This window comes from Sciurus vulgaris (genome assembly GCF_902686455.1).
Source record: "Sciurus vulgaris genome assembly, chromosome: 8".
Lineage (NCBI taxonomy): Eukaryota > Metazoa > Chordata > Mammalia > Rodentia > Sciuridae > Sciurus > Sciurus vulgaris.
Genome location: NC_136468.1, coordinates 101,174,034 through 101,200,779, shown reverse-complemented (window position 1 = coordinate 101,200,779; position 26,746 = coordinate 101,174,034). Strand labels below are relative to the sequence as shown.

The following is a 26,746-nucleotide window of genomic DNA, read 5'->3' as shown; positions in this document are numbered from 1 at the left end:
TATATCTCCATGTAAGAATCTCTGGTCATGTGTTTGTTGTTGTTGTTGTTTGTTTGTTTTTCCAAACTGCTGTTCAAAATGGAATTAAGAATCTTTTTTCTGAACCTTTGTATCCTCCTTACCAAACAACGATTGCACCAGTGATTACCACAAAATCAAGAAGAAGGGGGAGCTTGATATTCTGACCTCACAAAGATCACTGATATGACAATAAGGATTAGCAACCATGATTTTTAGGCTCATTGCACCTCAAGAATCCCACGGATTGCAAGCGTACCTTACAGCAGGGAGTCTCCTATGAATAGAAGCCAGAGAGAAGAGAATATCAAAATGTTGTGGGACAAGAATGAAGATGAATAGCCCAGGGTGAGAGTATGGAGGATGAATAGTGTGTATTTGTTTTTTACTCATCTTCTTTTCCCCCGAGCATCAAGGGTGAACAGTTGTAAGCAGAGGCTGAAGACCTGAAAAGTCTGGTTGGCCCTGTGTCTGACATTCACTCTCAGACTCTAAGACAGTTATCTGGAGAATGAATCCTATGGATGAAGGGAGCAAGTGATCAACAAGACTCACACAGTCAAGCCTTCAAAATATAGAACATACCAAAGTCTAAACACAAGGGTCCATGGTGAAATACAAGATTCAACTGAGGTGAGAGGTTTTGTGAAGTCTGTATGCAAAAGCCCTCCCCATGGTGCAATCTATGCTTAGTAGCTAAATGTCCTATTATTAAATAGCATCTGTAAGAAATCCTTGTATTCTTAAATCATCATTGTAGTCCTAACCCCAGTAGATGGGTCAAAGAAAAGATCATACCAAATAACTGGGGTACACACACAAAGTTGATCAATGCTCATATCTCATCTTCTAGGGGAACATTTAGCACATCAAACTGCTTGCTAAAAAATACCATGTTTGATTAACCAGAAAATCATGGCAGTTAAAAATTTTAAGGGAAGGGGGGGGGAAGGAAATAAGCCCATTTGCTTGTGGACTCACTCCCCACTTCAATAATGATTAACCTGCTAAGATTCAAGGAATCTTCTTAGACCAACTTCAGACACAAATCTGCCAGAAGGCAGACCTTGACAAATTGAACTTGAGCATATGGTATCTTAGTAGTATGTTCAGTTTGGGGAATGTGTAAGATAATAGGCCCTGATAATTAAAACAGCACATTTGTTTATAAGCATAACTTGATCTGGGGCATATTGCTAGAAATTTTAGCAAGCACAGTGTTTCTTTAAAGACTAATTATCCATCTGAACTTAAAACATATCTGAATTATTTCCTTCATTAAATCACTTGGGTAAATGAGTCCTGTTAGATGGGTGACCAACAAATTCAAAGTTCTCCTGGATCATTCTGAATTGTGTAAGTGGAAATCTGAATAGCTACATAGCTGATTACACTGGGGACATGTCTTCATGTTTGACCCTTCCATGCCTAGAGACTACGGTTCTTTATTAACTTGAAAATTATGGAGGCATTTTCTGACCCATATGTATAATTAGGATCCTCCTACATATGGTTAACCAGATATTTAATTTTTTTCTTGTTAACTGAGTAATTTGCATTTTGAAATCTGTCTCTGGATCTATCTTTCAAAATACTTGGTTTGGTCAATTGCCTTCCGACCTCTTACCAGTTTCCATACTAATTATATAAACATAAAGAAATTGGATTTGAATGCCTGGCCTGAAGTGAATGTCTCCCAAAGCATATCTATGAATGAGTCCTCATGGGGGAAGGGTTTTTCAGAAGGCATCAGATCATCCTGGTCCCCTGACATTCTAACTAGTGGAATAACAACAGGAGTTCTTCAGAATAGGATGTCCACAAATAGCAAAGCAGAGAGGACAATAACTCTTTCAAAAATTAGTAGACATTCTTCTAAAAAGTCTCTAGAGACCTTTTCAGAAGACAAGCTTGTATTTACTTGGAATCCTTGATTCTAGAAACATATTGGTCCTTACAGCATGGATAAATGACTCAAATCATTCCAACTGAAAAGAACACGAAAAGAAAACTAACTCTAAATCACAGTTTGAAAGAGGAACATCTGTAATTTAGTTTTCAATTACCACTTGGTATGTAATGACATTGCTTTAAAGTATGTGTGCTGAATGACCATGAATTGAGGTCATCTCAGGATACCGATCACTGACCATCTGATTCCCTGGTCTGTACCTGGGCTCAGCTGTCTTGAACGATAGTTTATGCTGAAATATATGTATAAATCACATTTTACCTATAGACAGAAGATTTATCCATACTTTGAATTTGCTGGCAAATTAAAATATAAAGGCATGATAGAGTCTTCTAAAGTGGGTGCTGAGATTGAAAAGAAATATTTTCCTTTCATTCTCCTACATGTCAATGTTTTTATATTACTGATTACCTGGAGTCATCTAACAGGCACTTAGTTAGAAATCTGTTTCATTTGGACATGGATCAAGGTAAGGTACCAGTTGAAGAATCATTCTTTGCCCACTCATACAGACAGATACCTACACCCCAAATTCATTGGCGGAAATGATTTTCCACCACACATCATGAAATCACCAGAGAAGCACAACATAAAGCAAATATTTATTCCCACATGGGAGAATGGAGCTCATTTTTTGATGGACATCAGCAAAGTCTATGGTTTAAATTACAGACTAACAAAGGGTTCATGAGCTCAAAATTAAGTTATTCTGTTTAAAATCAATCACAGAGACTGTCATTCTGCTTATTGCTTTGACTTCCTAACAAAGATTTAAATGAGGACTTTATGTACAAGTAGAAAATGTCAAGAGATCTGCTTTTTTTCAGGCCTGTGTGGGTGGGTCGGGCAAACATTTAGACCTTTAATGTAATTAGAATGAGAAGTGAATTTTTTCAGAAAAAAACAATCTTTACATTTTATTTTATTTTTAATTGACAATCAGTAATTGTACATATTTACAGGGTACAGTGTGATGCTTCCATATGTGTATACCTTATGGAAGGACGGAATCAGACCAGTTAACATATCTGTCACCTTAAATGTATACCATTTCTATGGGGTGGAAATAAAATAATTACATCTTTATTTTAAAAATTCCACAAAGCCACAATGAAACCATCATCTGAAAGAAAAGGGTAGGAATAAAAGGTGGGGTACATTTGAAGGGCACTAGGCTCATTAATTCCAGAGTTATTGCAGAGATGCCAGGCAGGATATCCTGCCATCAGGACGGGTAGAAGGATCCAGAGAGTACTGCCTTTACCAGCAAAGTGCATTCTGACTGTGGTTTTGAGAAACAGCACTTCTCTTTTGTCACTTGGCTTCGTGTTGGGTCACCACTCCAGCGCTGAGCAGCTCCCCAATGGCCCTGTCCTCATATCCGAGGACCTCCTTCAGGATGCATGTTGTGTGCTGACCAAGCAGGGGAGGTGGCCTGGCCTCTGACATCTTGAACTTACTGTATCTCACAGCTGGGCCTGTCAAAGGAGGGGGAAAGCAGGAAGCCTGTTAATGACTAACCCTGGGAAGTTAATTACCTAAGCAGCCTGGGGTGTTCTCAATGAATGCCAAGAATATCAGTGCCAGTTACACCCTTGCAGATGCACCATCCTTTTGGAAAGGAATGTATTTATGCTCATGGCTTTTCTTGACTCAGGTTCATCCAACTGTGTAATGGTCATCTGACCCATGTCCATGCAGTATTCTGCATGTTTGTGCTTGGGTATGTGCTAAGCCTACTCAGAAGTTATCCCTCCTAATTACAAGGACCCTCAGATGCAGGATAGCCAACTCAGGGTGCAAGAGAACAATGAATTCCACAGAAACAAAGTGTCTCTCTGCAGCTAGAAATCTGAACTGAGGTAAAGACAACCTGGGAGGCTACCATCCAGTATTTATTGTACAGTAACAAGATTTAATTGGATAGATTCAGATCAACCAGACCTCAACTAGACCCTGGTTCAAGTCTTTCAGTAGTAGAAGAAGATACATGTGTAAGCTTCAAAGTCAAGAAGACCTTGGATTGGGATCTCAGAATTTACACTTTCTAGTAGGGCCCTCTTGGACAAATTCCTTCCTTCTCTGAATCTCATGTTCCACAGCTACATACTGGATATAATTATGTTTACCACACAGACTCAAGGTAAGGGTTTAATTGAGAAAATAGGTAGAAAGTACTAAGTAAGCATTCCCTAGCCCATAATAATGCACATAACTTGCTGGCTACTATGATTAGAAAAGCTGCCACATCTCTCTTGAAGCTTGCAGTGTAAGGGGAAAAGGACATTTATTGCCAGTTATTTGCCAAGCACTCAGTCACTCTAAACAGGGTAATTCAAGCAATACTTTCAACAACTGCTAGAAATGGATTTTATTATCCCCATTCTTCACATAATGACACGAAAGCCCCAAAAGCTAAGGTTTTGCTCAAGGCCACATGGCTAATAACAGTGTCAGGATGAAAATCCATGTCTCATATTAAAGGCCGAGCACTTTCCCTAACAGCAGTGGACTCTTCTTACCTCTCCCTCCTCCCTGGACAAGCTGGACACTGGGGAACATGTTTCAACAAATTTTTCCTTTGTTACCTCATTCAATAAAGGGTATTCATATTGGGTGTCCTTTACATCTTCTGTTATCATGCTTCAGGAAAACAACATGCTTCAGATAGTAGTCCCAAGAAGACTTTGTAAAACAACACATTTCTATCTCTTAAAAAATTTTCCCCAGCCTACTGATGAATTGAGGAACCACAGGAAGAACAAGTAAAATTAAATTTGTGTAGGTTATGGGATATCTGTCAGTAAAGCAGCAAATGTGCTTTGAATTCTTTGGAGAATTCCATTAATCAAAGAGCTTTCATACATGCTGTTTTATATAGTGTTCACAGATCTCTTAACACCACCAAGTTCCAGCTTTGTGTGCCACTTACCATTCACTACATACTAGTGACAACTTCCAACTGATGCCTAAAGTTTTCCCTTCTCTGAAACCTAGTGAAATTCATTTTTTCTTCTCACATTTTTCTCTAATGTGAAAAGACTGTCTCTTTTTTCAAGGATTGATTTGTTTGTAAAGGAGGACATGAGTACAACACACACAGGGAGTCAAGGTGCGCCACTTTCCTAAGAATGTTGATGATTTGATGTTGTAGCTCTTTTATTCTCATTCCTTGATCCCTCAGACTCTGTTCTATTTTGATACTAACTTAAAACAGTTTTAATTCAAATTTTGTCTTTCAGAAGAAGAGCTCCTCCCAGGGATTGCAAACCTAAAGTCAATGTCATGTGGTTTTATATTAATTGAATTATCTGAAGTGAGACCACAGAATGAAAAACAGTCACATACCAAGAATCTGGGTTGGAACACAGCTATGACTCCTGCTGCTGATGGTAGTCATAGCAGTGAGTGGGAGGGAGCAGTCACTGTTGTAGCAGTAGCTACTGCTCCTTAAGAACTTACAAGGAGCCAAACATGCACCAAAGCTTTTACATACATCATCTCTCATAATCCTCAAGATTATGGACCTGTTTGCGGGGTAGACTATTAGTAATCATTGCTTCCAGATTAGAACATTAAGGGGAATGGAAGTTTAAACAACAGGTATTAGAGTTAAGGTTAGGAGATTAAAATAACTTGCCATATCTCTCACCATGCACGAAACTAAACTCAAAATGGATTAAGGACCTCAGAATCAGACCAGAGACCCTGCAGCAAATTATAGAAGAAAAAGTAGGTCCAGATCTTCAACATGTCGGCTTAGGACCAGACTTCCTTAACAGGATTCCCATAGCACAAGAAATAAAAGCAAGAATCAATAACTGGGATAGATTCAAACTAAAAAGCTTTCTCTCAGCAAAGGAAACTATCAGCAATGCGAAGAAAGAGCCTACAGAGTGGGAGAATATCTTTGCCAATCATACTTCAGATAGATAACTAATCTCCAGAATCTATAAAGAACTCAAAAAACTCTACTCCAAGAATTCAAATAATCCAGTCGACAAATGGGCTAAGGAAATGAATAGACACTTCACAGAAGAAGATCTACAAGCAATCAACAAACATATGGAAAAATGTTCAACATCTCTAGTAATAAGAGAAATGCAAATCAAAACCACCCTAAGATTCCATCTCACCCCAATTAGAATGGCGATTATCAAGAACACGAGCAACAACAGGTGTTGGAGAGGATGTGAGGAGAAAGGTACACTCATACATTGCTGGTGGGGTTGCAAATTAGTGCAGACACTCTGGAAAGCAGTGTGGAGGTTCCCTAGAAAACTTGGAATGGACCCTCCATTTGACCCAGCTATCCCACTCCTTGGCCCATACCCAAAGGACTTAAAATCAGCATACTACAGAGATACAGCCACATCAATGTTCATAGCTGCTCAATTCACAATAGCCAGACTGTGGAACCAACCTAGATGCCCTTCAATTGATGAGTGGATAAAGAAACTGTGGTATATATATACAATGGAATATTACTCAGCCATAAAGAATGATAAAATTATGGCATTTGCAGCAAATGGATGAAATTGGAGAATATCATGCTCAGTGAGATAAGCCAATCTCAAAAAGCCAAAGGATGAATGATATCGCTAATAAGCGGAGGATGACACATAATGGTGGGGAGGGAAGGGTTAGTGTTAGGGTTAGAGTTAGGGTTAGGGAGGGGGGCAAGTATGGAGGAAGGAAGTACTGTATAGAGGGAAAAGAGGGGTGGGAGGGATGGGGGAAAGGGAAAAAATAACAGAATGAATCAAACAACATTGTTCTATGTAAATTTATGATTACACAAATGGTATGACTTTACGCCATGTACAAACAGAGAAACAACATGTATCCCATTTGTTTACAATAAAAAAAATAATAAAGAGATGATACTGTTGGATTTTAAAAAAAAATGAATGAGAAGTTGTCACATGTTTTTAAATGTTTTGGCAAGGTAACATCTATGTCCTCATACACTTTCAAATACTTGCAAACTGTGTGATCTAGAGAAGTTTTAAGACCCAAAGACTCTGTCTACACATTTCTAAAATGAGGTTGACTATACACTATAGAGGGTTGGCTTGTTTATTAAATATAATCTAGACAAAATTCAGATCAATAAGAGTCCAAGAAATGTATATGAAGATGAATAAGATGAAATTTTGTTTGTAAAATTAGTCAATCTTGTGAATATTTTTGTTTCTGGAAAATTTTTCCAAAAGATTTTAAAGCGCTCACACATTGAATGAAGAGATCTCATTTAAAATTTTTTCCTGTGATATAATCTGCAATGTTGACAAATTTTATAGTTAAGGATATATACAAATTACTAAATTTGCTTGATACTCTTAACAACTCTTGCCTTACAATGTGGCTTTTTACCCTACAGTTCAGGAAAATTCTTTGATGGGATTATGGATTTATTATTATTACTTATTTATTTCATTTATTCATTTGCAGTGCTGGGATCAAACCAAAGGCTCATGCATGCTAGGTAAATGTCCTAGCTGACTTACATTTACACCCTGCAGGACTCTTATTTTACCTAATTTTTGAATCTACTTATTGCTTTGTAAGGTTGCTTTTTAGTATGTTCAGGTCTCCATTCTTTCATGCATTGCTTCCATAGGTCTATCTCTAATCTTTCTCTCCCACCAAATAGTTAGAATAATGGAAAAAACAATAGGAAAAGATGTTTAAAACTTGGGACTGATTAGATTAATTATATCACATCCAAATGATGACAAACTGCACATGGTAATTCTGAGTTGTACATTTTGGCTTTGAATACATATGTTGATTTCACATTCTCCTGAAACCATACTGAAAAATAAATATATAGGTTAAACAAGACCCTGGTAAATTTCTAGTTCGTCTGCAGTTTAGCTTGTTACTATCTGGAGTTACCAGACTCCTGTTAAATGCCTACCACCAAACTCTTGCCTAGTTTCAAGGGTGTTCTTAGGTTTGAACTTCCCAGACACTTTTTCAAATAAAGTAAATTTCTCCAGTGGGAAAAAAAAATAAATTAGACTAAGAAACAAAAAATCATACAAATGAAAGGAATGGAAAGGGGTATTCCTAGTGAATGAGATATTTCCAACTAACTTCAGAACCATACTGATGGTATTATCTTGATGGGTAAAAGAGTTGGAAAAAGCTGAAACCTATAATATTCTATAAGGAGACTGAGAAGAGGTGGATGAGAGGTGGGTGACTATCAGTCTGTTTCACCCTCCGAAGACTCTGATTTTAAAATAACTGGTTATGAGAGACAAATGGGATTAGAATTAGGATTGAAAGCAGGATTGAATGTCTTCCAGAATAACTGAGACAGTTTGGATTGTCTATAATTCGTGATTCTCAAAAATAGAAGAAATCAATTTGGGGCATCTGGAATATTTTTTCTGTGTTAACAACAATCAACCAAAATACCAGGAATAGGAGAACTACATAAAAGGAAAAAAATGAAAAATATATAAAACATAATGCTATGCAAAGGACACAATGAAACCAAGATTTAGCACTTATAATTTTCAAAATTATTTTCAAAATTAGAAAATAAAGTAAAAGATATTCCCAAGGATGTATAGAGAAAAATATTAATGGTCCAAAAATGTGGAAAAAGCAGCTCAGAATTCTCATGAAACAAAGAAGGAAGAAAGTAAATTATATAGGGAGAAGTTTTGTGGCAAATAATATGAAAAATGGAAAGAAAACATGTTTTCAGACTGAAAGAATCAACTGAGAACTCCAACACAGTGAATGGAGAAAACATTTATATGTTGATATCTTCACATAAAATTTTAAGATATCAGCATTAAAAATGACTGAGAATCTTCCTAGGGGTGAAGGAAGGGCTATAAGTCAGGGGCTAAAGAGCAATACAGGAGGACGAAAATGAGTTGTCGGACCCATAAAATAAAAGAATAACCAAACTTCTCACAAACTTGCTGATTTGCAAAGCTTCAAAATCTAAGTAAGACTACTAAGTTTCTTGAAGATAATTCCAATAGAAAAAAATGAGAAATAAAGAAGAGGAAATAATAAGGAGAAGAAGGCGGAGGAGGAGGAGGGTGAAAGGAAGGAAGAAGACAATGCTTTTTGTACATATTGAAGACCTACCAAGGAATGTGGGGAAGCAGGGAAGGATGGAAGGAAGGAAGGGAGGGAGGCAGGAAGGAAAGGAGGGAGCAGGGAGGAAAGCCACTCCCAGGGTGACAGCTTAGACCTGGATAAGCAATAGGCAGAGAGGGAGGAGAACATAGGTCTTCAAAAGTAAAGTTCTCTAAGAAGACAAAAATAACCTTAATTGTAGCAGTAGGATAATGGAAAGATTGGGCAAAATATAATAATGAGATTAAGTTACATCATGCAAGAAAAACAAAATAATTGGAAATTCTAAAAAAATTGCATGAGAAAAATCAAAATCCAAATATGAATCAAATCCAAAAATGTGGCATGATTTTAAGTAATTGATGGAATATAAGCAAAGAAAATCCATTTGACCTTGATGCCAAGAGCATTCATCTGAATAACATGTATAACCTTTTGCAACCTTTTTAACAGCACTTACCATAATGTATTAATTTATCTATTTAGTTGCTGGTATGCCTGATGGAAGCAGGAACAATGGCAATTGTGTTTGCTAATGGCCGTACAATGCCTCCATGTTCCCTACAAAATGAAGGCGGTCATGGCAAGCATCTTTCCTTAGACACTCATTATGATTGCAGGCTGTGCTTTTTATGTCATTATTTTATTGGACTTCTCAATTTATATATAGTAGAGAATATTATAGCTCTCATTTTACAGATCAGAAAACTGAGGCTCTTTTAAGGCTTAGTTAATACAGCTAATAAGTGATAGATCCAGGACAAGAATTCCTGTCAGACTCCATGGTCATTTGATACAAATTTGTTAAACTAATAAAAGCTAACAATAAATATATTGGAATAAATAGTGTTCATAGCATATCAGTGAATTTATCACCTAATCTGTTCTGCATATACTTTTCTGGTATCACTGTGTCAAGTTTCAGGTAGTATGATCTAGATACATATTAGCAAACAAAACATAACTGAACCCAACTCTTATGGAACTTAATTTCCAATTGGTAGATAGGCAACAAATTATATACTGGAAACATACATTTCTAAAACTTGGTTAAAATACTACAAAATTATTATAAATCAATCTTAAAAAGGGATAATGCTTCAAGCACAGTGGGAAGGAACTGTGGTAGAAATAAAGTGATGTTCTAAATGGGATGTTCACTGAAGGTCAAACAAAATTCAAGTTGAGCCATCATTGCAAATAGTGCAGGGGAGAAGATTCCAGGTTCCATGCACAGGTTTGATGTTCAAGGAACAGAAAAACCAAAAGACTCAGCGTGGCTAGAACATGATTTGATAGAACATAGGTGCTAGAAATGGGATAGATGCTGATTGATAGAAGTTGGAAGGAGAAGTGAGGAAGAGAATGTATAAGGATTTACAGGTTATAGTAGTGACCTTGGACCTTATTCTGGGTTCAGTAGGAAACCACTGGTGCTTTAAGCAAAGCAGTGACAAGATTTATAGGAATATGCTATTGCTAGATAGAGAATGCAATGAGTTTGGAAACCGTTGTGTGTATATCAAAAGATATAATGGTGGCCTGTACTGGGATGGTACCTAGAGAGTTTAAGAAAGGTAAGGGTGCTTGAGAGGAATCCTGGCAATAGAATGCAAAGATGCTGATGAACACATGGGCCAAGGTGGTTGGGGAGGGAAGGAGAAGGATGAAGAGAGAATCCTGCATTTCAGGGTTGGACCACTAACCAGATGGGGAAGTCTGAATGGATGGTATGGAAACTTTGGGTGGAAGAAATCAAGGATTCTTTTATGGTTATGCTAAAGTTTGAGATGCCCATGATATATCCAAAGAGAGATGTCAGATGTTTGTTGGCCTTAGCGATGCAAGTTTTGAAACCAGGGGAGAACTTTGGCTAGTATATAGAATTAAGAAGCTATTCATCATTAAAATGTTCCCATTCTAAAATAATATCTTTCCAAGACAATTGCATTATTGCAACATCTCTGATGCTGAGGTTTTAAAAATAAGTTGTTTATGCAGCATTTTCTCTACTATCTAAGCTCTTAACCAATATCCGTTGCATCAAAACTGTTTTGCATCCACAGAAAGCAAATTAAGTGACTAAAAAGTTAATCTCAAAAGCTCATAATTTTAGAGATAAGTGCATTTAAAAAAAATAAGAAAGCCTCTATTCTTGGTCTTAAACAGATAAATACCCATTGACTTGAGGATGGAAAGTAGGGCCCTTTAACTTTGAAAGAATTGTGGACTTTGTTCCCCACAGAAAGAGGCAAAGAAAGCAACTCAGAGTTCTATTATCTCAGGTCATGGCCATTTGAGGATAAGCTAAAGTGGAGTGTTTTTCTTCTGTCTTATTAAAAATAATCAAACTGAAAAATATTGAAACAAACACACATACCGGCAATTCCCAACACATCAAGTAGTGCCAAACCTGGTATCCCAAGAACTGTTTTTGTGAGGTACCTGCCTAGTCTACTGGTTGGTAATCAAGCCCCTGAGTCTCCTTATATCACTCACAAGAAAGGGAGATGAATGGCAAGACTTGTAGGTTACACCTACCTCTAGGAAAAATTGTATGTGAGCTGCCTGTGGCCTCTGGGGGATCTTCTATATTATTCCAGAAAAATGCCAAAAAAAACCCTTTTTGCTTCAACTACTGCCTATGCTCATATCCAGGAGACTGAATGAATAAATTTCATAGAACTGAAAATTAGATAACTGGCATTTGACAAAATGCAAAGGTGGATTTGGAGGGACCTCATCATTGTTTCTGTCATAGGGGATAACTTTTTGAAAGTGCTGTCTAGTCAGCACTTATGGTATACCAAGACATAAGGCTAGATGTTATATATTTATTACATAATTTGATTTTCACAATAATCTTTGACATTTTTGCATTTTCTAATTCTTTGTATCTCCATTTCACAAAAGAGGAATATGGAGTTCAGAGAGGTTAAGAAATATGTACAATAGCTTGGCTATGGTGAGTTGGGCTGCTATAAACATTGATGTGGCTATGTCACTATAGTATGCTGTTTTTAAATCCTTTGGGTATAGACCAAGGAGTGGGAAGGCTGGGCAAATGGTGGTTTCATTCCAAGTTTTCTAAGGAATCTCCATACTGCTTTCTATAGTTTTTGCACCAATTTGCAGCCCCACCAGCAATATATTAGAGTACCTTTCTCCCCACATCCTTGCCAACATTTATCGTAACTTGTATTCTTTATAATTGCCGTTCTGACTGAAGTGAGATGGAATCTCAGTGTAGTTTTAATTCACATTTCTCTAATTGCTAGAGATGTTGAACATTTTTCACACATTTTTTTGACCATTTTTATTTCATCTTCTGTTCAGTGTTTGTTCAATTCCTTTGCCCACTTATTGATTGGGTTATTTATTTTTCTGGTGTTGTTTTGAGTTTTTTGTATATTCTGGAAATTAATGCCTTATCTGAGGTCCTGGTAGTGACGATTTTCTCCCAATCTGTAGGATATCTGTACACATTCTTGATAAGCCAAGTCACACATCGTACATTTGCTACTAGATGATCAACTAATGTCCCCAATAGCATCAGAACATACACAGTAACTAATTTCATATTTTTGTGATTTTTAACTTGTTATAATAGAAGCAACTTTGGGAACATGGGACTTCTTTTAGTTCCTTAATAAACATTAACGGTGTGCCAGACACTGCTATAGATGCTTAATCTATTTGCTTCATTCAGTCCTTCAGATAACACCAGAAGGCACTATCATTATCCCCATTTAACAAATGGGGTAGACAGAGATACAGTGAAAGTCACTTGTTCAAGGTAACAGAGCTAGCAAGGAGCAGAATGTAACTTGTACCGGAAAGTCTTGCTCCAGAATCCCATCTCTTTGCCACTTGGCCATACCATTTCTTTATAAATGGGACAGAGCAAAAATAGGACAGAATTATTTCAGTTTGACACTGAACTCAAGAATCCTAAAGTAGAATGTGACAAGGACAGCTTCAGTCTTCATCTCTAACCAGGATGTCTTCTCCATCCTTCTAGATTAAAGTTCCTTCAGATGTCTTATGCCATATATACCTATCATTACCCCATCTCTTCACATTAATTTGTCATATGCTACCTGTTCCATTGCAGGAAGTTCTGGAATCATGGCACAATTGGTACATCCTAATTTCTTCTGTTTCAGAGTCAACCAGTGCTCTCTGGTGCCCCCCTTGCTATTCACCCTGAAAGGAATGAAACCTTCAAGTGCTCTCTGTGGAAAGTTGTCTGGCTCAAGGCACAAGGAGGGCCAGTGCCTGCCATGCCAGAGAATTCCTCAGACTAGCTTGTAGTGTTTTCCATCTGTTGTTTCAAGTCCTTCAACAACAAGACCCTGTTTTATCTCACCTTCATCTAGAAACCTATAATTCTCAGGTTGAAAAGAGAATTGACCCAATCTATGTGAACATCCTAAACCACTCTATCTCCAGAGTTCAAGCTACATATCTATAAGCCAGATCAACTTAATAATGTAAACAGTTGCAGGAAACAGAGGTAGCCAAAAATACGTAGGAAGCCATAATGAATATTCAAGTAATGAGAACAAAATATCACATCATCATGAGGGAAGGGACCCAAACAGTCCCTTTTTCCAGAACTCCATGAACCTCCTGTCTTAATGACACATTTCCAAAACAATGAAACAAGTTATTCCTTTACCTTACAGCTAATGATTAATTGATCAGCATGAAGGTTTAAATTAAGTAATGCAGCTAGCCAGTCTGATCACTATAGAAGCAAGAATGACTTCCACAAAATTAAATCTGTTCTTTCGTTTTTTAAAATTTCTTCTGTTTTTCTTTTAAATTTCTGACATGGTGTCAACCTTAAAAAATATCAAAAATACTAAAATGAAAACATGTTTCATAATATATTAAAATTTATATCAAAAGTTTCTATTTTAATTCCTTTGGCCCATTGCTAAGACACATGCTGTAGATATCATTTAATCTTCAGTGCTTATAAGTATAATAAGAAGCCAAACTTCATTTTGCTAAAAATAATGATAGCTCTAGTATTGGGTTATTTCACAACTTCCCTCAAGAGCTTGAACTCATCATCGTAACAATAACAATATTTTTATATTGCACTTCAGCCATAGAATCCAACATGCCAAATGGAGCCATACAGTTAGAACACTTTAAACCCATTAGATGTGAGATAAAAATAACAAAGACATTTAAACTAGCCTGGAATGGTGGAGGAAGGCCATGCAGAATAAATATGGCTTTGAACATCTTTAGCAGAGCTCAGACTACAGCACTGCTTATGGAATCAGGTGTCCCAACAACTCAGGGCGACATGTGGTATGTACCAACTTGGTTGGGTCACTCTTGGCTCACTCAGAGCTCAGAGGCATCATATATCACTACTACTCTAATGAATTTTGGTTCATTACTTCTTAATTCAATAAAGAGTGCTTCAAATGACACTAAAAGTTTAGAGTCTGTTTTCAACTATGTCTACGACCTTGTGATAATCGTCAGTGTCGACCATCAAATTTTCAGCTTCTACCTTCCTGGAACATAGCAGTGGTATTACATGCCCCGGCTCTTGTATGATTCAGTGAAGCCAAGTGAACCCAGGGACTGGTGAGTGGAAGGGATGTGTAAGCCACCTCCAGGGAAACACACTCAGTTGCCCATTTAATGCCTTCTAAATCTCTTTTCTCTTGTATGATAATGGCAGTGCATGAGATCATGACTGCTCCACCAGCCTGGGGTTCTGTGAACCCATGATGAATGTGTAGTATAGGAAGAAATACATTGTGTTGTTTCAAAACACTACTGTTGTTTGTTACTGCAGTGTAACCTAGCCTGTGGAGACTGATCCTATGCCTCAGTTTTAGTATAGAGACCCTTTGCCTGGACCAGAAGAGGAACTCATTAACCTACTTCTTCAACAATACTTTAGAAAGCATTCAGTTCACACATTCCAAATACTTTTGAAACTGCTCATCTTGTGTAGAGCCAATTTTGACCATGAAATGATAATACCTATTATTTATTGAGAACTTACATATGTTAAGCACTTGGCATATTAATATAATGATAATACCTATTATTTATTGAGAACTTACATATGTTAAGCACTTTCCCATATTAATGAGTTCGACACACTCTATGACTTTAAAAGGTAGTATTAGTATGATATCATTTCATCAATGAGGAAAGTAAGGTTAAATAACCCTATCAAAATTACACAACTTGTCAATTAAAGAATTTCATTAGAACTTAGGCTAGCTAAATACAAAGTACATGCTCGTTAACACTAGGATGTACTTCCTCTCTGCATAATAAGGAATAAAATCTGTTCTCATATCAGTGGCTGGATAAATACCATTCTTTGGCAGATGGTGTTATAAAGCAGTGCTGTATTACAAATACTTATACATTTCATGATTGCTAATCCATTAAGGTGTTTTTTTCCTTTGAAAAAGAGACAGGGAAACTTGTATTTGATGTATCTATCTTGTTTCAACCTATGGAAATGTCATATTGGATTATTTATTTCCTACTAGATAAATATATGGACCATAAGGAAATGCGATTCATTAGTAAACACTCTCCCCTCAAAGAGTGCTTCCCAAACCTTCTGCTAAGGTCACTGAAAATTGCCCAGCTGGAAGAAGCTCTCCCCAGAATGCTCTTTCCAGCACTTGTGTTTGTTTTTCATTGTTTTTCACACCTCTAAAAACTCTAGGAAGAGTGAAGAAACACCTTGTTGACAATGTCTCTTTGCCAAAATAATCAATTCTTTTGCTTCTCTGCCTTCTGAAATTCAAATATTCAATACAAGATCTTTAGGCACATTCCCAAGATTTTGTTTGGTTAGACTTCACCATGGAAAACAAAATTGGTTCAGCTAACGTCTGTAGCCAGAACATTTTAAGCTTCATAGACCTTCAAAGTAGTGACCTTCTCCTCACCTCATCTGCCTCTGTGCTCCATTAAGGAAAATACCGGAAGAAGTTTCCAGTCAGAGAAGCCAGATTGCATTTAGATTCAGTTTTCAGAGGAAGAACTGAGTAGAGTTGGAGCAGGTGGTTATTTGTGGTTCTTACCTCAAATGAGTTTTGAAAAGTTCTTCTGTAAATCTTTGAGGGCTTTTGCAATTTAATAAAAATGTTTTGGAAGTCTTCATCTCTTACTAAATGAATCAGCCTTATGTCTACCATTTTACTTTCTTTCCCAATTGTCTATAAGATCATATAAATCTCAGTCATATTCCTAGAAAATAGAAGATCAAGAAAGGTCTCTATGCCTGAAACTGGAATGTGTTAATTATTTGCCAAAAGGGGTTTACTTAACCATTTCCCTTCCACTTTGCCTGTGCAAAGATTTTATGGAAAGGCCTTTCCTCTCTACGCCCCTATGGCATGACCAACCTTGGAATGACAGTGCTGTTTTACCTCTGACACCTTGCTAGTCCCAGCCGTCCTATATCTGAAATGTGTCTCACTCATACCCACGCTTCTGATATTTTCTGCCACCTCCTTGGTCCAAAGCACTCTCAATAAGAAGACAATTTATTCAATCTTTCCCTCCAGCCATTCCTTCCACTAAAGTATATTGACTTTTCCCAAGTACCAAACTGGATTGGCCATCTTCAAGTCTACATTATTCTGAAAGATATGTTCAGTCTAACTTGATGCAGAAACTTCCCTTTGCTCATAACCCAGAGGAATACCTCTTTTCTTTGACTCCCCATACCATTGATTTGCTTCTCCTCCATGATACACCTGGCTTTCTAATTAGATTATCTTTTGTGATCTTGCCTAAGATCGAAATTAATGTTTTGCTCATTTCGTATCCTTCATTGTACCTACCACATGGTGAGTGCTCAATAAATAACTGAAAGAATTAGACCAAAACAAAACAAATGAAAACCCCACTGGATTCTTAGATTAGGAAACAAGGCCATTAGAAATAGGTGAAGTACAGAATGAAAGGGAAGTCAAGGCTTGAAATTTGGTATATTTTGCACTGATATCTAAACAGAGTCATCTCGACTCTTTCTAAAGTGACATATCCAATCCATCAGCAAATTCTGTTGACTCTACCTTCGAAATACATACCAAATCCAACCACTTTTTACAACCATTCTGATCACAGTCACCCTCCTCTCTTGCTTGGAATTCTGTGAGTGATTCCTACCAGGCCTCCCTGCTTCCCTTCAGCATCTTCTCGACAAAGCAACTAGACTCATCCTTTATAAATACAAGTCAGATCAAGTCATTTCTCTACTCAAAACGTTGGGACACTTCCACTGTTTCAATAGACAATGGGCTACTGGGCTGTATGTACTCCAATCCCTTTCCACTAAGCCAAGACCCTATGGCCTCCTCTCCAGCAGGGCTCCCTCTTCCTCACTCTGCTCCGGCCATACCGGTCTCCATGCTGTTCACAGGAATGCTCTTCCTTGATGTCTTTGCCCTGACTGTTTGCTATGCTTGGACCATTCTTCCTCCTGAAAGATATTCAGATCTTTCTGAGTATCTTTCGGAGCGAGGTCTATTCCATTACTACGATGAACATTTCAACCAGCCACCCTGCGCCCCGACACTTCCTATACCCATTAGGCAGCTCTACTCTCTCATTCATCCATACTACTTTTAACATATGCCTACCTTCTTTATCTAGTTCCCTCTGCTAGAATGTATGCTTTGTAATGGCAGGGATCTTTGTCTGTTTTCGTCAACAAATATTTGAGGAAAGAATGAATGAATGATTAATTTCTACTGAGTTTTGGATTCAGTTCTCAGGTCTCTCAAATAATAAAACTCAATGTGTTGACACCCTCAAACCTCAAGATTCTAATAAAAATAAACCTTGTTAAACAGACTCAAAAGGAAGATGAGGCACTCCTATTGAATATGAACCAAAATAGTTGAATGTTAATCAAAAGTGTTAAATGCAATGTGTTTGTTCTTATTGCATCTTATTTATCCAATTGTGTGACTTGCATTTATGCATCCCACAGGAAAGAGGCCTCGCGACATTACAAAAGACAAACACATCAACAGTTATATAGTTTTTTTAGTGTAGAGATTCACTTTATAAGTTGGATAAAATCAGGTGTGTAGAACTTTTAAACTCTATAAGAGCAGAAATTCTATTTTCTTTGTACTGTATAGATGCTAGAAAATTAAGATACTCAATAAGTATTTGTTGAATGAACGAAAGAAACAGACCTCCTATAATTTCAGAAATAAATGAGGCAGTATAAGATAATTTTATTATTCATGCAAAGAAAGTTTTATCACCCAGATATTGATATGATACCAAATTTTACATTAATTTAATATTAGCAGTTAATATTTTATTATAACAATAATATGTAAGATTCTAGCAGCCCAGAAAAACACTGTCAGAACATTTTTATGTTTATTATTTTTCTTAGAGGGATATAAATCATTTAGATTTTTAATGAGTATTTATTTTTCTATTTGGAAAACATAACTCTTGATTTTTATTTATATGAGACCATAATTTTTACAATTGCACATTCATTTTATTTTGTTTCCCATGTTTCTCTTTGCTAGTGGCTGTTGCGAATTTCATGTAATCATCATAATAATACATGTCTGTTGTGGTATACAAACATTTTCCCATTTATTGTTTCTTTCCTTTTTCCATAGTATCCTTATTAATATTTAGATTGATGCTTACAAAGTGCCCTGCCAATTCTCTTGCACATTAATTCTGTGGTTATTCTTTCCGAATATCTTTTGAATTGTTCAAAAGCATTTAACACACAAGGTGAAAAGAACTAATTACTGTTGAAAATCTGAAATGTTGCTTTTATTTTCACAGTTTCATTATAAATTTGAATATGGTTTTTTTTATGTACTAATTAAATGCACAAGTAATATTCTCTCTCCCCATGGAGCTCTTTGCACGGTTTCCAAGAACACAAACTCAGTTCTCCTCTTCCGCTCAGGATAGAGTTGGCCATTGTGGATGAAGTTTGTTAGGATATCCTTAATCCATGCTGAGTGGGAAGACATTCTTTCCACATTGGAACTTCATTAATTTTGCCTAACTGAGTAACAATGCAGCTTAAGTAAATGAAAAATATGAAACATATCATTTCTTACAAGTAAATGAAACTAGGACAGAGATGTCTTGTAAACTCATAAGAAAACTTACTTCAAGAATATAAACAAGTGGATTATAATTAGTAAGTCAATTCTTTGCCTACAAAGGGTACTTGTTCTGAGGTTGAATGTACTTCATATTTTTAAGAGTAATTGAAATTTTTCCTGTGGTATCATAATTAAACCGATAATTTGTTCAGGGGGTTTTAAACAAGATAGTACAAAATTAAACCTGATTTTCTGTCCCTATCTACATGATCATATATTCCAAATTAATGAGAAGCAAATCCTTGGAGACTATCATGCTAAGTGATACAAGCCAGACTCAGAAAGCCAAAGTCAACTGTTTTCTCTGATTTGCAGAAGCTAGTCCAAAATAAGGGAGGTGGCAGGGAAAAAAAGAGAAAGAGTGAAAGGGAAAAGGAGAGGTGATTTCATCAAAATAGACTCAAAATACACGAAAGATCAGTGGACAAGCTGAAGAGAATGGAGGGGGAGGGATAAGAGATAGGATGAGGAGAGAACAGAGGAATGAATCTGACCTAACTTTCTTCTGTATATATATGAATATACCACAGTGAATCTTATCATCATGTATATTCACAAGACACTAAAAAAACAAAACAAAACAAAACAAAACAAACAAAACACCTGAAAGTGAACAGCAGAAAGATCAGTAGAGTAAAGGGAAGGAAACGGAGAGGGAAAAAGGGAGGGAAAGGAGACAGACTTAAAACAAATTATATTCCATGTTATGTAATTATATTACATATAATTATGTCAAAATGTTATGCATAACTAAAAGGAACCAGTAAAAAAATAAATAAAATAAAATAAAATGCTACCATTCTTATGACTAAGCCCAAAGTTTCATAAAACCAAAGACTTGGTCCTAAATAATGATGTGTAGATTATCAAAAAGAAAGCTCTTGATGAGCCATGAGCCAGGGATAACCTGTAATCTGTGACAACAAATGTCATTGTGCCTACAAAATTTTACTTTATATATTAACAAAATAAGTGAACATGAAACATTCTAATTAGATTTCCATGTGACACTTTGAATCACATAAAAAGTCTAAGTATTATAACAATAATGAGTTGCAGATTTAAGAGTCTTCTTTGGATTATATTTTCTCTGAAAGTATTTCTGCCTTAAAATTATATGAAGATGTATAAAACAATTTATTGAGGAAAGTGACAATTTTTGCATGATATTGAAGGATTTGGTAGATGGCATTCTATAAAAAGAACATTTAAAAGATAAAAGCACCTCCATAAATGACATGTAGTTTAAGGATAACCATGATTTTGTTTCCTATGAAACAAAACATTCAGGACACATCCAGGTGGCCACTTTCCAGTGAGTCTGATTGCTCAGCTTAGTGGTGTGAGAGTGAATAGGCAGCCAGTCCCACAGTGAGGTACACAGAAATTTCTGGGATTTTATTGGATATCCTTAAATCCTCTTCTTTTTTTTTTTTTTTTTTAAATTCCCATCCTTTATTCCTGAAAGTAAGCTTACCTAAGAGAAGGGAGATGCCTCCATGCCATAAGTATTTGACAAAATGTGAATAAAGGGCTTTCTGCCTCAATTTTCCAGCTTGACAAGTTAAAAAAAAAAAAAAAAAGTATATTACAGAGCCCAACCTTAACACCTGCTAAATCAGAATCTCTGGGAGTAGTACTTATGTGAATTTGAATAAGTAAGTCAGAGTTTTTTATTATTAAATTGGAAAAGTCATGTTTCTTCCTAGTTCTGAGGAACTGAGCAAATCATTTAACTTCTTGCTGCTTCGGAGTTCACATGTAGAGCATGAGGGTGATAAGAGCATTGGTTTGTGGATTAGTTGTGAAAATTAAAGGATGACAGGTACGTAACATAGGGCCTGGAACACAGGACGTTCCTGTAAATTGTTATTGCTTCTTATTCTTCTTATTGTAAAGAATACTGTGGGGACTGAGGGGAGGATGCTGTGAGAATCAACACTCTGCCTGAGGATGGCCAGCAGTGCTTCACTTAAGATCTACTCTGGAATCCAGCACAGAGTAGCTTTCTAATGGAAGCCTATTTGTTTTACCATTAGAAAATAGACGATGAAATCTGAACAAATCATTACATAAAAATCAATACCTTGACTTTTGGTTTGAGCCAAAATGAAATTACTCCATTCTTCCCAGGTCTTCCCTCTTGCAACTCAAAAGCCCAAGGCACAAGGCAACAAAAGCACACGAGAAGTTTGAGAGGTAGAGAGTAAATGGTGCACTGCCAAGGGATCTTGGGATTTGAGAAACAACGTGTGGGGGATTTTCTGGGTTTTTATTGTTTCCTCCTATTTTATTCAGCTTTTTCACCACTGTGACTAAAAAAATCTGACCAGAACAATTTTAGGGAAGGAAAAGTTTATTTAGGGTTCAGGGTTTCAGAGATCTTAGTTCATAGAAGGCTGCTTCCATTCCTTAGGGCTCAAGGGAAGGCTGAACATCATGGAAGAAGAGTGTGGCAGAGAGAAGCAGCTCACATGATGATCAGCAAGCAGAAAGAGAGACTCACTTTCCAGATAGATACAAAAATACATACCCCAAAGTCAGGCCCCAATTCCCACCTCCTCCAGCCACCCCACCCCACACTTCAATTCATTATCCTACATGTCAATCATTCCTAAACATACTGCATTGACACACCCAGAAGCCTATTAATATTTGGCATCTCTTAAACCAATTAGGTTCACAATTCAAATTAACCATTATACCTCCCATATTCCTATTCAGGAGACCACAGAAGCCTCTAATCCAGAACCATCAAAATGCATGTATAAGCTAAATGCCAAGAAAAGTCTGTTCCTCTTAGCCAGAGGACTAAGAAAAAAGTCAAACTGAACCAAAAATCTTTTTTGGCAATACTTGCCTTCCTCTGGCCAAATACCAATGAGAGAACCCACCACCACCATGGCCAAGTGGTTCCAGTGAGAACAAGTCAAAAGTTGGTCTACCTCATCCCTGAATAAGCTCATTTCCCAGCCCAGTGGTGTCAGCAGGATGAAGGGGACGGGGCCAGATCTCTCATTCCCCATCTAAATAAAGCAGTTGTCACTTTGATTACATTTTAAAGTACTGAAAGAAAAGAACTGTCAATTTTGAGTTGCGTATCTGACAAAAAATATACTTCAGGAACAAAAGGGCAAAGCTTTGCATTCTCAGATGAAGAAAAATAAAATAATCTGTTGATAGCAAGTGGGTAAAAATAAGGATGAATGCAATAGACCATCCTTAGAATACATTTTAAAATCATATTTGATGACTGGAATAAAAATCATAAAACTGCCTGATAGGGTGTTTGATATATAAAGAGGAAATAAGTCAATTTAATTAAAAATAGATAAGGAAAAAATAACTTAAAGGGAGCTAAGGTCTCTATTGTAAAAGGTCAATACAGCTGATTGTGATGTTATGCTTGTATGGCATGATACCTAGAACAATCACTAAAAGAATCTACACAGAGATATGCCAAAAGAACCCCAAACTCCTATTAGCATTACATTCAAAGTAATGCTAATGATGTTCAATAAACTTATAGTAAGGCAAGGAAAGAGAAACAGAGAAAACAAGCAAAACATAATAAAATGAAATTCTGAGTCAAAATATATTCCTAATTACTTAAATGTAAATGATATATATATATGTATCTATATATTTACCTATCTATATCCATATCTATATTTACATAAATAGATACAGATATAGATACATATATAGATATACTAGTCAGAAAATCAGCAAGGGTATAGAAGAACTGAACAACTCAATCAACCAATGTACCTATATTTACATTTATAGAACCAACAATAGCAGAATACAGCCCTGTGGTGCCTATATAAAATTCAACAAGGGTGACATGTTTTGGTTCATAAAACAAACCCCAACAAGTTTAAAGGAATAGAAATCTGTAACAGTCTGACTCTACTTTTTATTTTTGATCATTGGTGACATCTAAGCCTCACATCTACTCCTTGCCCTTCTTCTCTACATCTAGCCAAGCTGATAAGAATGCTGGGATGCTATCCTCTCTGGTACCAGTGAAAGTTAGAACACACAGTCCCCAGCCCCTGTGTGTACACAAAAAACTTTACCCCAACCCACCTCCTAACTAATATTAAAATTTGTATTAATTTTCTAGGAATGCAATAACAAAATACCACACACTGGGTTGCTCAAACAATAGAAATTTATTTTCTCATTGTTCTGAAGGCTAGAATTCAAAGGTATTAGCAAGACTGAAGTCTTCTGATACCTCCTTCTTGACCTATAGATAGTCATCTTTTCCCTATGTCTTTCCTTGGTCTTCCCCTTATATCTTATCTCTACCCTAATTATCTCTTCTGATAAGGACATCAGTAATATGGAATTTGGAACCCCCTAATGATCTCATTTTAACTTAATTATATCTTTTAAGGACTCTATCTGCACGTACAATTACATTTTTATGTAATGGAGGTAACATCAAAAATTAATTTTGAGAGAGCACAACTCAGTCCATGAAAAAAAAAAACCAAGCAGGTCTATTTTCTCTGCTCTCTAAAGTTATTTTATGACTTGTTTAGGAGCCACTATGCTCTTCTTGGAAAGATTCATCATGTGAAAATGAGGGTGTAAAAGGAAATATATACCATGGCCAACTGGAATTTATTCCAATAATTCAAGCTGGCTTAACATTTGAAAATCAGTCAATGCAATCCATATATCGACAGACTAAAGAGGAAGTTTTATGATCATACCAATTGATGCGGAAAAAATATTAGACAAAATTTAATACCTACACTGAAAAAAATTCCCAGCAAAAGTAGGAATAGAGAGTGCTTCCTCAATATGATGAAAAGCTTTAAAACATTAACAAATCTCAACAGTTACAATCCTACACTCTTATTCAGTGAAGTACTGTAAGTCACAAATAGTACAATAAGGCAAGAAAAACAAATAAAAGTTCCCTATTTGTTGATGGCATGTCAATGTAGAAAATTCTAATTAATTTACAAACACACACACACACACACACACACACACACACACACACACACACACAACTCCTAGATAATAAGTGAGTTCAACAAGGAAGTTCTCAAGATTTAAGATAAACACACAAAAGGTGATCACGTATATTAACAAAGGAAAAGAGGCAATGAATTATACACAATACTATTTCTAATTGGTCCAAAGAAAATGAAATAGATATAAAAGTCACAAAGATTTTATAGGTTAAGTACATCAAAAATTACAAAATGCTGAGGTAACATGTCATTGAAGACTCAAGTAAGTAAAGAGACATACTGTTGCATAAATTAAACAGAATCATCATTTAAAGATGTTGATTCTTTTCAAATTGATACATACTTTTAATGCAACTCCTATCAAAATTCCTGAAAGTTTTGGATCTGGAATAACTGAAACAGTTTTGAAAAACAATGAAGTGGGAGGAAGCATTCTTTCCATTTTAAAAAATACAATATGGCTACAGGAAGCAAGACAGTGTGGTCCCAATAAAGGGATAGAAAGATATATAAGACATAATGGAACATAGAGAACACAAAAACAGATCCTCACAAACATGCTTGACTCATGTTTGCCAAAGGTGCAAATGAAATCAAACAAAGATAGCCTTTTCAATAAATGGTGCTGGAGCAACTGACCATCCACAGGCAACCCAATCTCAACTTGAGTCCCATATCCTACAAAAATCCCAGAATTAAATGCAAGATTGTAAATTTCTTAGAACAAAGAGGAGAAAATCTTGGGAATCTAAGACTATGTAAAGAGTTAGACTGGATATCAAAAACAAGATCTATTTTTATACAATGCAATCACAAGGTGCCTTTTAGTAACCTCATCGATCAGCGTATTTGCAATGGGGTTTTAATCAAATAAAATCCAGCAATCTAACTAATATAGTCCATTGTTCCATCTAAGTGAAGCATATTGTATCTTAATTCTAAAAATGTCTCCATGAAGTGGACCACCAGTCTACCTTGAATTCTTCTGTGAAAACTCATTAATCCTTTCAATTGTATATCAGATGTAAAAACGTAGCCTCCTACATCTTTCCCCATGCAATTGATAAAAATGCTAACAACAAAGACCAAGCATATGTCCTTGGAAAACACTTACCACCACCCATCGCCAGCCCAACAATCAATCGTCACAAACACCGTCACCCAAACTTACTGCCACCCAGAGTCTATACTGCCCCCTATTTCATCAGTTTCCAAATTGTCTTATCAGTGTCTCTCCAAACATTTTGAATTCAACCATCACAACGCAGTCCAACTGTACCAGTGTACTACCCACGCTCCTCTGTTTTACTCCTCTGTTTTAAAGACATGCCTTTCATCTAGACTTTACTGAACCTACTACATTGCATTTCCCCTTTACCAGAAAGTTCAAAGCAGACTCTGAATTTTGTTTGCTATAGCACAAAAGAGAACTCACTAGCCCTGGAGAAGGGTGATGCAATGAAAGTCTTGGCACCCACAGGGGGAAACTCCAGCATTTCCTCTTACAACAATGCTGAGAATGATTTCTGATGGTTCAACCAATTTCCAAACAGTAATAACCAACTCTAATGAATTGATGATAGCTGTCACAGTCCTGCACCTAGTGCACTTCTTGTATAAAAATCTTTGAAGTGGTTGTGGGAGAGGAGAACTCCTTGTTCTAGATGCTACCTTCATCACTGTCCAGTTGGGATGCTTTAGAATCAAATCTCTTATGGCCTCATTCAGTCTAGAGATAAACAGGAAATTTTGAGCACTTGATCTCCAAGCACAATGTAGCATGGCTCCCTGAAAGGAATGGTTCTAGAAAAATATTTCAGGGTTTAATTATTTTTAGTGTTTCTCTCAACTTGAAAATTGTTTGTATTCATGACTCCAGTTTTCAAAAGACAATGAAGACTGGTTCTTTGAAACAGGCAAATTAACTAATAAGTGTATGAACACATGTTGAAATGGCAAAAGCACTAAGTAGGTGGGTTTCTCCTCCAGAAAATAGTGTCATTTAACAGGGGACAGTTAAGTCAGTGTTTACTTTCCATGTAGGGAACATTACATCACAAATGGAAGAAATAATTTGGCAGATAGAAAAAACAAAAGCTTTCTAAGTAGGGAAGCCTCCCTAGGTTGTTAATTTTTTTTTCTGATGTTCCAGGTCTAAGAAATAACACATATCAACTTAGCATTTCTACACTTGGAGTTTAGATAAAGATTTTTTTTTCCTCTTCTAATCTGCAAGCATAATGGAATTTATTTTATTATTATTAGAGGGTTTTAAATGATCCCTCTCCAATGGGGCAAAAAAGAATGGACTTCCAGAAAAGGTAAATACTTCTAGATGGAGAACCTGCAGGATAGTCAGAGGATGAGCAAGAAGCAAACCTGGAGGACTAGATGTGAGAGTGACCAGAAGTGAGAAGCCCTGGTGGAGTGGGGATGTCTGGACTGAAATGTTCCTCTTTAGATAATTTTGTTACTAGAAA

The 26,746-nt window shown here is 36.4% G+C and overlaps 1 protein-coding gene across 1 annotated transcript in view; it reads right to left on the bottom strand.

The window, feature by feature from the left end:
- Window positions 1-2,610: 2,610 nt before the first annotated feature.
- The window catches only part of SUGCT (succinyl-CoA:glutarate-CoA transferase), a 755,391-nt gene continuing 731,255 nt past the window's right edge, over window positions 2,611-26,746 (bottom strand). The window contains 1 exon segment of the mRNA XM_079151764.1: window positions 2,611-3,468. Within this exon segment, the coding sequence (XP_079007890.1) occupies window positions 3,305-3,468 (164 nt within the window). The 3' untranslated portion in view covers window positions 2,611-3,304.